Source organism: Hylobates moloch, unplaced genomic scaffold, assembly GCF_009828535.3.
Source record: "Hylobates moloch isolate HMO894 unplaced genomic scaffold, HMol_V3 SCAFFOLD_6, whole genome shotgun sequence".
Taxonomy (NCBI): Eukaryota; Metazoa; Chordata; class Mammalia; order Primates; family Hylobatidae; genus Hylobates; species Hylobates moloch.
The window spans coordinates 110,711,903-110,726,202 of NW_026652281.1; the positions used below are offsets into that span (position 1 = coordinate 110,711,903).

General features: G+C 40.5%; 1 protein-coding gene across 3 annotated transcripts in view; it reads right to left on the reverse strand.

Annotated features, from left to right (window-relative positions):
• Positions 1 to 14,300, reverse strand: part of FSTL4 (follistatin like 4) — a 422,010-nt gene that overhangs the window by 369,580 nt on the left and 38,130 nt on the right. For all 3 annotated transcript variants that reach the window (XM_032157904.2, XM_032157906.2, XM_032157905.2), the window contains exon 3: positions 6,888 to 6,921. In XM_032157904.2, coding sequence (XP_032013795.1) covers positions 6,888 to 6,921 — 34 coding nt within the window. The remainder of the gene's footprint in view (positions 1 to 6,887; positions 6,922 to 14,300) is intronic.

The window sequence follows — 14,300 nt, forward strand, 5'->3', positions numbered from 1 at the left end:
AGCTCAGCCAGAGGATGGGATGGTTTATATCTGTAATGCTTAAGGATGATTTCTGACCCCAGTGCTCAGAAAGCCCCTGATCTTGGGAGAGAAGTTTATGTTTGTCTTTAAGTCTCACTCTATCTCCCAGGTTGGAGTGCAGTGGTGCGATCTCGGCTCACTGCAACCTCCGCCTCCTAGGTTCAAGTGATTCTCCTGCCTCCTGGGTAGCTGGGACTACAGTCATGCACCACCCTGCCTGGCTAATTTTTTGTATTTTTAGCAGAGACGGGGTTTTCACCATGCTGGCCAGGTTGGTCTCGAACTCCTGACCTTGCGATCCGGCCACCTCAGCCTCCCAAAGTGCTGGGATTACAGGCGTGAGCCACCGTGCCCAGCCGTTTGTCTTTAAGTTCTTAAAGGCACCATCTCAAAGGCTTAGTTCTTCTGATTGTAGAATGAGAGAATTAGAGCATAAAGTTAAAGAAAGACTGACAGAGGAAAGGGACCAGAATAGGCTAAGTTTAAGATAATTCTTCGGCCAGGAGTGGTAGCTCACACCTGTAATCCCAGCACTTTGAGAGGCTGAGGCGGGCAGATCATGAGGTCAGGAGATAGAGACCATCCTGGCTAACACAGTGAAACCCCGTTTCTACTAAAAAAAATACAAAAACTTTAGCAGGGCATGGTGGCAGGCACCTGTAGTCCCAGCTACTAGGGAGGCTGAGGCAGGAAAATGGCATGAACCTGGGAAGCAGAGCTTGCAGTGAGCTGAGATTGCACCACTGCACTCCAGCCTGGGTGACTGAGTGAGACTCGGACTCAAAATAATAATAATTAATAATAATAATAATAATAATAATTCTTCATGGAAAAGTCAACAGGCTACAACATCCAGGGTCTCATGAACGCATCTTGGAGACAGAAGAATGAACTGGCTTACTTGAGAAAGGCCTCTATGTCTATGGCCAGGCCTGTAAGAGCTCTAGTAAAAATTACCCATGCACTGAGCACTGCCAACATTGCCCATCCTGTGCCAAGGGCTCTGCACACACAGTCATCCCTCCCAATATGTCCACGAGGCTGTGTGGACACCTAACACATCACTGCACAGAATCTTCCTTTGAGGACCAAACCATTGCCTATGGTCTGGATGAAGATGATTTTGCAAATCCTGAGGGGATTTTTCTGGTATCATTCTGGGGGAAAAGTTTCACCCTCCGAGATGGTGAGCAGGCAGGACTCTGAGCTGCAGCTGCTTGTGGCCATCCTGGAAGGCTACCTGGAAGAGGCCAATGTGCCAGGAGAAGGAAGAACAGGAAGAGTGTGAGAATCCTTTTATCAGCTGTTCTTGAAGCCAGATCCACCCCTTAGATTCTGCAGCTTCAGAAGCCTTTCAGGCTTCAGCCAGCACAAGTTGGGTTTCTACAACTCAGAATTGGGACTGACGGTTTGTACTATTACTATCCGCATCCTTTTTCAGGTAAGGTTGAGTAACTTACCTGAAGTCACGCTGTGAGTGAGCTGCCTACCAATTGGTCATGATCAAAACTGGGCACCAAATCACTACTTAAGCAGGACACATCAGCTAGGTGCGCCATGCACTTCCCATTCAACTTCGGGCAACTAGGCACAATATAGTTTCCCAGCAGCTGAAAAAAGGCAACACAACCCAGAAAGAGCCAATTTCTGTGAGGTTGGGAGACAGGAGACAGATGTCACTCTCAACTTCTTTGAGCCCAGTGACTGTAGAAGAACACTCAGTGCCCCGCTGTATGTGAGAGAGGGTGGCATGGGGGAAGGAAAAGCCATCTCTTTCCCCAGATGGCAGTCTTGAACTGAAAAAGACCCACGGCTCCAGGCACTGTCAAATCTGGATGGCTCCCTTTTAAATTCCCTACATCTGCAGCTATTAAAGAAGTTATCTCAAAATAACCTAGGATTTTATTAATCTGTTTCATTGAAGACAGTCAGCCACTTCACATTACACCAAGATAGATTAGGCAGGGAACTGAGAGATCCAGAAAACATCTGCTACACAAAATCAAAATTAATGGCAAACAGAATGCAGTTCTTGGTAGCTGAAGTTCACCCAGATGCAGAGAACTATAAAGGGGCTATTGAAGGCAGCTGCCAATTAGGGACTAATTCCACGGGTTTTCAGAAAGTGAGGCTCTAGTTTCACACTTGGGACTGGCAGGTCATGTTTGCTTAGGAGATTTGCACTGCGAAGGAGCCAGAGCCACGCTGAGTGTGCATGTGATAGTCACCCCCTTTTTTCCTTTTCCCTGAAGACAGCAGCTGCCCTCCTCTCCCAGGCTCCCTCACAGCCTTGCTGGAAGCCAGGCCAGGCTGGACAGGGCTGGAACATGTGCGGAAGCCAGCGCTGGGAGGGTGGGTAATGCAACATGACATTGGTGCTCATCCCCAAACTCGCAGCCCCTCATCACAGCACAATCACAGACATCTGGAATAGCTTACAGATTGCCCTATGCTCCTCAGAGATGACTGACAAGGGCTGAATTATCGCAGCCATTTGCTCAGCTTACTCAAGTGTTTGCTCATGGCTGTAATTCAACGTGATGGGATCAGTCAGAGAAAAGTACCAGTTTGAGTAGATGAATTTTGGCAGTCACAATCAGCACTGGCCCTCACAGTGGACATGGGAGTGTCTTAGAGAGGTAAGGGTGGCACCTTTTGCTGAAGCTTCAGAAAAGGGTGAAATTAAATTTTAGGTGTCTGGAGGGAGTTATAAAAATACCTGCACTGGAAAGCACAGAGAGATGCAACCATCACTCCTTCCCATGCATCTCGTATAGGCAGGTCCCAGGCATGAATATCCAGGGTCATACGGGACTGTCCTGAAGGAGGAATGGCTCTGTCTCCCTTGGGGAGGCATGCAACCTTCCCAGAGGATACCCTATCAGTCTTGTAGTCCTGCCACAATCTTTGCTACAGTGTCTACCTTCAAGTTCCACAAATCTAACTTGGAAAGAAAGCACCCCCAGCAAGTCCCTTTCAGCTCTCTGGGCTTGGCAGCCAACATAAGATACAGACACCCTTGGATGTGATGAAGCAAGATCAAGTCACTTAAGCAACCACCACACACTAAAGAGAGGTTCAGGGCATCAGAGAGGCACAAGCCCAGAAGCATTCCTCATCCCTACTAAAAATTAACATGAAAAGGAAGGAGTCTCATGTGTATAGTGCTATCTGCTCTGTGTCACAGGTTACTCAAGGAAAAGGGAGGTAAAGAATGTGAACGTTCTCTGAAAACATCAGAACGACCAAGAAGATATTCTTATTATTGCTGTCACACTGTTCTGTGCATGCACAGCCCGTGGAGCACAGTCTGGTGCCTGGGCACTCTGAGGAAGCTCTCCCTCTTGCTGGGCTCTCTAGGGCAGGGTTTGCAAAAGGCACTGCATGGAATGCCTGCCCTGAGATGGTCAAAAACAACACAATTAATTTTGTTAAATCCCACAGAAAACCAAGTTTGGAAAATGCTGCATATTACATTCCCTGTTGAGAGTGACATTTTGTCTATGAAAAATCCTGAGAGATTCTCCAGTCAAAATATCATCATCAACAACAACAATGAAAACTAAAGTTTACTGAGTCCAACATTTTCCAAGTGTATTACTGTCCTAGGGCCACCATAATAAACCACAAACTAAGTGACTTAAAACCAGAGAAATGGATTTTCTCCCAGTTCTGGAGGCTGGGAGTACAAAATTAAGGGGCTGGCAGGGCCATGCTCTCTCTGAAGGCTCTAGGGATGGAGGGTCTCTTGCAACTTGCCAGCTCATGGTGGTTGCCAGCAATTCTCTGCTTCCATCATCACACGATGTTCTCCTTGTGTGTCTGTGCCCAATTCTCCCTTTTCTTATAAGGACCTCACTATTGGATTAGGGCCCACCCTAATCCATTATGACTTTGTCTTTATATCTGCCAAAACCCGATTTCCAAATAAAGTTCCATCCACAGGTTCTGGTTTAGGACTTTGACCTGTCTTTTTAGGGAACACAGTTCAACCCACAATACTAAGTTTACTTGAATTTTCTTCAGTGCATCAGCCAGGAAAATCTAATGATAGCCACAGAACATTTCTTTAAAAGTGCCTTTCTAGAACCAAAGGGCCCAATGCCTCACTTGTATATTACTGGGAAAGGCCAGAATGAAAAGGCAACACACACAAAGCAAATGTGTAGCTTGCACTTAATTTAAGAAACAATTGTTGATTAACTACTGGCCCTGGGCTAGGGCTGTGAGGAATTTGGGGATGAAGAAGCGGGGAGGGTCTCTGATCTCAGGAAATTAACCTGATAGGAGCCCTTCCCTCTCCAATTAGATAGGGTAAGCTAAACACTTCAAGAAAGAGAGTTGGAAAGGATGAAGGGGAGGTGGATTTGACAAGGATGAGGGACAAGGCATGCAGGAACAGTGTAAGGCCAGAGGCAAGAAAGCTAGACAGCATGACATCTATGGCTGGAGGGGAGGAGGGAGAAATAGGGCAGAGGACAGATCTAAGGCACACAATGCATTCACTTTGCCCCAGCTGTCGCTAGTTCCCACTATGATTTGGCCTGGACTCGATTTCCACTGCTAACATTAGCCCCTCTCACTTCTCAACACACATACTTAGTCAAGAGTTTCCAAAAGTCACATAATGTGAAGTTGCAGTTGGTTAGCCATTTGTGGCCCTAAACCTTCAATGGAGGGGATGCTCCTGAGTCAGGTACAGTATTGAAATAAGGCAAACCAAAATAGGAAACCTCCTCAGGTTCTGTGACTGGGAGCTTCCTCTCTAGACCTGAAGACTTTCTAGACTCTCCTGGGCCTTGTAAGCTGTGCAGAAAAATTAGCTATTACTCATCTGTTCCTCTTTCAGTCTGGGGTCGAGTCAGAGCTGGGAACCAACCCAGGTGTTCATTGCTAGACAATATCTTACTTTTCTTTGAAAGAAAAATAGTTTACTGAAGCACCATAGTGCTTCTATTCTTTTCATACTTGTACACTGTTCTGGAGAAGATTAACAACCCCACAACCCAAGTCAGTGAGTCAGTGAATTCCCAGACCTAAAAATTCTTAGAACCAGCTGGCAAGGTCCCACTCCTTTTCTTCCTGCCAGGTTGTAAGCATTGACGTTACAGCACTGGGCTATTTCAGGAACTCTCAAACATTCAACTTTGACAGAAACAAGCAAGAAAGACATCAGTGCACAATAGGAAGAAAAAAGTTTCTGTGATGTCAGAACAAATTTGCTAGTACAAACCCACAGTGTATGTTCCTAGTCAACCATTTGTGAAGGCTGATGCTTCCAGCAGTGGAGAGGTTACAGATGACTGGAGTGCAGCCTGACTATACCTTCACTCCTCCTCTGGACACTCTCATTCTTCTGGGGGTTTGAAGGCATAAGTTCAGTCAGGCCTTTTTCATGCATTTGAATAGAAATACATGGCTCTTTTATAACCCCAGCCTTATTAGAGACATTTTCAACACAAGGACAGTAAGATTCCCAAAAGGTTAAGTTTATATGTGATTTTATAATGCAAATCAATTCCAAACATTCACAGTCGGGATTCTGGCATAAACAGAATATTATTCAAAGCCAAAGTTCATGTCAAATTCTCCTCTCCTTATGGCTATTTCTCTCCAACTTACACGGTCACAGTACCCATTGTGAACACTACTTTCCATAAGAAACATCCTTCCCTGCCCCATCAATCTTCATCCATTTGGTTTTGATATTCAAACAATGCAGTTTGCTTTACATATTGTCCTACAGTTCAGAGGACATCGAGTCCGAAACCAAAGATAATGGCAAATGGGAATGTAAGCCAGAAAGTTCATCTTAGAGTCAGATTATCCAGATCCTATGACCCTAGGGATCCAGCACCACAGACAGCAGCACACTACCAGCTGGACTCAATGTAGTGTGAAAAGTTTGTGTTACCAAGGTCCCAGGCATGAATATCCATGTATCGGCGCATGTTGATAACATAGCCATCCTATGTCTTTTGCTGTGCTGCATAAAACAAGAACTAATCAGGAGGCAAAGCAATGTTAGATTTAGGAGTCAAATTAGAATTTGCTAACTTCTTTTAGATTGTCTCCCTTTTTGGAGACAGTACCACAGAGAAGGATGTGGTGATGGGTAAAACCAAAGCCACATTCTAGACCAGGAACTCATTTTCATTTCTGATCTCATCATTCTATCCATGTAATAAAAAGATGATTGTTAATGATTCCACAAATCATACAAAAGACATCCCTTATTAGAGACTAGGTATTACTGAAAATGAATAAGGGAAACTTCAATTTCCACTAAAAGACTTCTGAAAGTAACACCCATATATGTTTACCTCAGAGACCATAAAACAAATGTGCTACACGAACTCTGGCAGGGGAAACAGAACATCATGGAATTGTTTTCAAAAGGAAAATTAATTAGTTGTTTCTATTTCAGCTTAGCTGAAGCTGTAAGAAATCTATTCAGAAATATTTTTCACAGTGGCATCTCTTCCCAGATATTGAAATACCACAAACCATAAGCCATATTTTGTGTTGTTCACGTTGCTTTGTTGGGTAAAACTAATAACTATTCCAAACTTCACTCAAGAATGAGGCTTCTCTTAAGAGACCAAAAACATGATTGTGAACGAGCCAGTTCTTCAAGTATCCCACCTCTGGTACTTGAAGGTAGAAGTCATAGTTTTCACAAGCAAATCTGGCCTTCAGTCCATCCAGTCCCTACAGACAAGTGCTAAGCCGTCAGCACCCAGAAAAGACCGCATGAAATTTCAAAGAATGAGCTGCCCACAGTCTGAAGTTCATCTTAGTTTCAGCAAACTACTTCAAAAATGTCAACACTGAAAATAAAATGGGTATGAGTGCATTTTTCCTACCTTCTCTTCTTGTGACTTCAAAGCTTCTGGGCTCCTGCAAGAAAAGAAAGACTTTGTGTTTTTTGAAGAATAATTCATATGTACAGATACTTGCAAATATCTCCTCTCTTGTTAGTCACATATTTATGAAAAGGTGAACAATCTACTAAGAACATGACACTGAGCAATGTTGGTCTACTAAACTCTCAACATGTACATCTATAAATATAAACAACTTGTTGCTTTGAGGGCTTAGGCAAAAAAAATCCTGTTAATCACAAAGTTTTTAGTGAGCACAGCTAATTCTCAGGGCCTTCCTTATGTGGAATCTGGGCTGGTACCAAGTGTTAAGGAAGACCCTCTTCCAGGTTGAAGACCCATCCTATGCCTGAACTGTAGGTGCTTTTAGGGACTGAAGAAAACATAAGCAGATGGGCTAAAATTATCTGTCCAGCAGCAGGTTCTGCTTTGTGGTGCTACGGTGAAGACCACCACTGCTCCTCGATATGTTGCTGACATCACCTGATAATGGATTAAACACAATTTATAGTTTCCAAAGGGTGAGATCCTACGAACAATTTGGATAGCCAGTTCATGCTATTGGAGTAAATTAAGCCCTTGGGTTTTCCTAATTCAGTCCTATCTTTATTGATGCCTACTATGTGCAGGGCAATAAGCAAAGTGTTTCAGAAGTTACCCAGGTAAAACTGAGTAACTGCATTGATATTCACAGTTGATTAGGGGGCTACAGAACAAACACAAATTACTGAGAAATCAAAGGGTGATTTGTCTTGTAAATACCAGCATTTCACATTCCAGTTGGAAACATAAGGAAAAGCGTTTTTAAAAGAACCTTTGAAAATAGCACTGAAGAATAGGCAGGTTTTCAAACAGAAATGGGGGAGGGAGGGTGGACCAGGAAGAGAGAATGGCATAGGAAAATGTTGGGTGGTAGGAAAATTCAGGGTAGCTCTAGAAGAAGGAAAAGTCCTGGTGAGAAGTAATGGGGGGAAAGACTAGAAATGCATATTGCAGTTTCATAACTAATATAAAGTATGTCCAATTCATCATAAACGACATGTTTTGGGTAAAAAGCCTAAGGTTAAAAATAAGCTGAAAGTCCATACTAGCAACTAAAGAAGAGAAGAGAAAACACCAAACTGGGACTACCGCCTCAACACCGCAGCCAAGAAGGTAATTCAGCAACAGTGCTTTTTAAGGCAATAGCATTGTCTTTCACACCTTAGCATTCTTGTCTAGCATCCTCTTGTCAGAAGGGGGAGGCAATATTAGAGATGAAACTAAAAGGGCACTGGGAAGGTTGTCCTACCCAAATTACATTCCCTGACCTACCTTTCTACTGAGCAAAATGCCCTGGTGGAGATCAGTGGAAGATCCATGTCATATGCCAACAGCCCATCACACAAACCAAACTCTGGTTCCTGAAGGAGTACTCATCAGGTAAGGGTTCAGAGGAGGACGCATAGAGATGATAGGTGTAATGCAGGAAACATAAGCCACAGAGCCTATTTTGCACAAAGCAAACCCAGCTCCTCCCAAACTGTTCCTCAGTAACCTGCTCCAAGGCCTGGCACCTCTGTTTCTTGAAACAACTAGTATTCATGGAACAGGAGATATTCATAATCAGCTCCAGAAAAAAACTATGAAATTTTTGTTGTGGTTACATAAAATTTATAAATTAATTTAGGGAAAGCTGATATCTATATAATGTTGCATGTTCTTATCTAATAACACAGGATTTTAATAATTGTTTGAGTCTACTTTTGCTTTTTTCAAGAGTATTTTATAGTTTTCCTTGTGCACATTTTGAATATTTCTTTTTTGTATGTCTTTTGTTATCATAAATGGAATGTTCTCTTATTATTTCTTCTAGCTGATTTTTGTTTGTACATTTGATGGCAATTTAAAAATAATTTTTATATTTATTTTATAACCAGCTTCTTGGTTAAATTTTATTGTTTGTAATAGTTTTTCCATTGATTCTTTTGGGGTTTCCATTTGAGTATTTATGTAATTTGCAAACAGCAATTATCTTATCTCTTCTTTCCAATTCCTATACTTCCAGTTGTTTTCTCTTGCCTTAGGGCTTTAACCAATTCTCAACCCATGTTAGGCGTTGTGGTCATACTGGGCACCCTTGTCTTGGCTTTTGCCTCCAGAAGAAAACCTTTAGCATTTCCCCATTACGTGACAGGCTGGCTTTTAGCCTGAGATATGTTTATTATATTAATGAAACCAATATACATTTTACTGAGTTTTTAAAATAAATGTATGTGCTAGCTGAAAAACAGCTTGTTCCTTTACTCATTTGTTTATTGACTGTTTCCCTCTAGTGGAATGTGGGTTGGGATGGCGCCAGTATCTTTTTCACTCTTGCATCATCAGTGCTGTAGCAGAACAGATGCTCAATACATATTTGTTGAATAAAAAATAAAATAAAATAAATGTGTTGGATTTTATCAAGTACTTTTCTCTGGCATTTAAGGAGATAATCATATGATTTTTCTCCTTAGTTCTATTAATAGGATGACTTACATAGTAGATCTCGTAATATTCCACTACCCCTGTATTTCTAAAACAAGCTTTTCTTAGTCATAATATACTTTTTAAAATATGCTGCTGGAATTAGGAGATATACCTAATGCTAAATGACGAGTTAATGGGTGCAGCAAAGCAACATGGCACATGGATACATATGTAACAAACCTGCACATTGTGCACATGTACCCTAAAACCTAAAGTATAATAATAAAAAAAAAAACTAAAATATGCTGCTGGATTCTGTTTATTATTTTAAATATGTTTTACATTTATTGGTCTATAATTTTTTGTATTGATAGTCATAAATGAGATTGGTCTACCAATCTCATATTTTTCTTATCAGATTTAGAAATTGGCTGGGCGTGGTGGCTCTCACCTGTAATCCCAGCACTTTGGGAGGTCGAGGCGGGCAGATCACGAGGTCAGGAGATCAAGTCTATCCTGGCTAACACGGTGAAACCCCATCTCTACTAAAAATACAAAAAATTAGCCGGGCGTGGTGGTTGCCGCCTGTAGTCCCAGCTACTCGGGAGGCTGAGGCTGGAGAATGGCGTGAACCTGAGAGGTGGAGCTTGCAGTGAGCCGAGATCGCACCACCACACTCCAGCCTGGGAGACAGTGAGACTCCGTCTCAAAAAAAAAAAAAAAAAAACACACACACACAAAAAAAGAAATTAAAATGATACCAACTTTATGTAATGAATTTGGAAGTTTTCCTTTTATTATACTCTGAAATAATTTAAATAAAAATAGGATTATCTTATTTTAAATTTTTTTTATTTTTGAGACAGAGTCTCACACTGTGGCCCTGGCTGGAGTGCAGTGACACGATCTCGACTCACTGCAACCTCTGCCTCCCAGGTTCAAGTGATTCTCCTGCCTCAGCTTCCCAGTTCTTCCACTTCATTTCTCAGAGACTGACTGAAAGGGAGGAGAAGTTAAACTTGTCCAAGGTCTCACATTTTGGTCAGTGGCCAGCTAAGATTTAAATCCCAAAATCTGATTCCAATGCCTATGCACATAGCATTCCAACTTTAAAAATAGTCATGATAGTTAATTCCTAGAGACATTGTGAAAATTTTATGAGATAGACTTCTTCTTTGTGCCATAAAAAAGTAGCTTGTATGAGACTAATCCTTCTGCTATCAACAGCTATAAAAGTGGAGTTAAAAGTTTTTGAAGGCATCCAACAGCAACAAAAGTAGCCAGAATTTAAAGGAAAGTTATGAGAGAAAAGTCCATTGAGATGAGCCCCATATTCAGTGCCACATTTCCCCTTTGTGACATTTGCTGTTTTGCATAGAAGCCAAACAGAATGTAATATTCTAGAACTTAGAGAAGTCTCTCTGAGATGGGAAATAAACATCAGAGTGCAAGGCTACCAAAGAAGCCAGAAACGGAGGGTCAGAAACCCTGGAAAAGGAAACCAGAAAGAAGTGAGCTCAACGTTTTCAGCTTCCCCTTGAGTTATATGATTATGCCTGAGCTACACACATAAAGGGCAAAAGGCTGAGAAACAAGTTAAAAAGTAGCCTCAAACAAGCAAAAAAAAAAAAGCCTCAAATAATAAAATCTAAGTATAGATTTTGAAAGTACATGGTACTAAAGAGACAAAAATTAGGCTTTCCAAGAAATAATCGCCCTGGCAAATGCAGCAGACTTACTGCTAAGACCATATATTCTCAAATTATTCCTATTCTTGAGTAGATAAAGATGATATTCCAGGACTCTATCTGTCTAACAAAGAAAAATAAATCCTCTGTGGAAAACAATAAAGTGATCCACAGGCTTTACAATTTTTCACATAATAATCTCCAGCATCCAGTCTAAAATTACCAGACATAGCACGAAATGGGATTGAATGGCTAAAATCCAAGAAAACAGACCACAGAAACAGAGCCACATGTTATCCAGATCTTAGAATTCTTAGGCACAAGCTTTAGAATAACTATGGCTAAAATGTTTAGGAAAATAGGAGAAAAGATGCTGAATTTCATTATAAAACTAGAATCGATTAAAAGACTACACATTGGGTACAGTGTACACTGTTCAGGTGATGGATGCACCAAAATCTCAGAAATCATCACTAAAAAACTGTAACCAAACACCACCTGTTCTCCAAAAACCTATTGAAACAAAAATAAACAAAAAATAATCAAAAATTTCATAACTGAAAATGAAATAACTGAAAAATTCAATAGGTGGATTTAACAACAGATTAAACACAAATGAAGAAAGGAATAGTAAGATGGAAGCTAGATCAGTAAAAAAATAACCACACAGAAGATCTGAAAGGAAAAAAGATAAAGAATGAAAAACACAGAAAAAGTATGAGACACTCTAACATTGTGAAGAGTTCTAACAAGCATGCAATTAAATTTTCAGAGTGAAAGGTCAGAGGAAATTGGCAGAATCAATATTTAAAGAGATGCTGGTTGATACTTTTCCATAATTAATGAAAGACATCAAGCCAGAAATTTGGGAATCTCCACAAGCCCCAAGCAAGATAAATACAAACACAACCATACCTAAGTACTCAGTAAAATAGTTGAATATTCAAAGACAAATAGAAAATCTTTAAAACAGCCAAAGGGCGGGTGGTAGAGATGGGGAGAACACTGCCTACAAAGGAGCAACAGTAAGTGTGATAGCTGATTTTTCAGGAGGAAATAATGGAACCAGAAGACAATGGAATGCCATCTTTAGTTTTTAACTTTTTTAACTTTTATTTGAAGTTCAGGGGTATATGTGCACATTTGTTACATAGGTAAACTGCATGTCTTGGGGGTTTGGTGTAAAGCTCACCCAGGTAATAAGCATAGTACCCACCAGCTTTAAAATTTGAAAAAAATAGAATCCAATGAAAATATGGGTATTCATAAGGTAAAATAAATGAAGGTAAAGTACAGATACTTAGACAAAAAAACCCTGAGAGAATACATTGCCAAAAAACTAACACTAAGAGCAATACTTTATAGCGAACTTTTAAGGCAAAAATGCAAAAAATTATTCAGATGAATGTATAGCTATACAAGAAGAAATAATGAGCACCAAAAAGTGTAAAAAAATAAAAATAAAAATACATTTAGGCTACTTAACACAACAATAATGCACTATAAGATAAAAATATTTGTAGAATTAAAATACATAGTAATACAATTTTTTAAAAAAAGGTCAGGAGGTCAAATGAGATTAAAGTGTTATAATGTCTCAGTACTGTCCAAAAAATGGCAAAATTAGTGCTATGACACCAAAGGACTGAAGTAACCAAAACTGTCTCATCCAAAAGAAGACAAGAAAGGCAGAAGAGAAAAGGAATATAGAACAGAGAAAACACAGGTTTATATTTAAACCTATTTAACTATAAATGGGCTAAATAATCCCAATAAAACACAAGGATTGGGCTGGGCGTGGTGGCTCATGCATGTAATCCCCAGCACTTTGGGACGCTGAGGCAGGTGGATCACGAGGTCAGGAGATGGAGACCATCCTGGCTAATACAGTGTAACCCTATCTCTACTAAAAATACAAAAAATTAGACAGGCATGGTGGTGGGTGCCTGTAGTCCCAGCTACTTGGGAGGCTGACGCAGGAGAATGGCATGAACCCGGGAGGTGGAGCTTGCAGTGAGCCCAGATTGCGCCACTGTACCCCAGCCTGGGCGACAGAGCGAGACCCCATCTCAAAAAATTAAAAAAAACACACAAGGATTGGCATAATAGAGAAAACAATATCCAACTATATGCTGCCTACAAGAGACATATCATAAACATATGTTTACAAAAAGGCTGAATGTAAAGATTTAAATGATAAACTATATTAACTTCAACCAAGAAAACATGGCTACAGATAAAGTAGGCAAGAATTATTATTAGTGATATAAAGGGATGGTTCATAATTAGAAAAGGAACAACTTAACAGGAATATATAGCAATTCTAAACTTGTACATACCTAGTAGCATAGTCTAAACATATGAAAAGCCAAAACTCAAAGAACTAAGAGGAGAATTTTTTTTTTTTTTTTCAGATGGAGTCTCGCTCTGTCACCCAGGCTGGAGTGCAGTGGCGCAATCTTGGCTCACTGCTAGCTCCGCCTCCTGGGTTCACGCCATTCTCCTGCCTCAGCCTCTCCGAGTAGCTGGGACTACAGGCGCCCGCCACCACGCCCGGCTAATTTTTTGTACTTTTAGTAGAGACGGGGTTTCACCGTGGTCTCGATCTCCTGACCTCGTGATCCGCTGCCTCGGCCTCCCAAAGCGCTGGGATTACAAGCATGAGCCACCGTACCTGGCCGAGAATTTTTTTAACCCACAAAATTGGAAAATTTAAAAAACCTCTGTCTTTAACTGACAGAACAAGTAGAGGAAAAAAGCATCAGTAAGGATATAGAAGAGTTGGACACTATCATTTTAAAACTTGACCTAATTGATAGACATCAAACACTGTACCAAATAGCACTTCATTTCAAGTGTCCATTCAAGATTTATAAAAATTGGCCATATGCTGAGCCATAAGCAAGTTTAAACGCATCATGGCAACCTCATGGAAAAAATGTTGGATGTATCTTAGAACATACATAAAAATCATTTCCTGATGGATTGTAGATCTACATGTGAAAAGTAATGCAACTAAGTCTCTATAAGATATCAAGTGTATCTTCATGACTTTAAATACGTAGGTGAAAATATTTTAAAGAGGATGTGAAAAGCAAACTAAAAGAATATCTCAGACTTTATTAAAACTAGGACTTCTGTTTATTAAAAGGTAGGATCAAGACAATGAAAAGGGAAGCCATTAAGGAAACACATTTGCAATCCATATATCTTATGAATGACTTATTGAGAATATATAAAATACTTTTGCAAATCAATA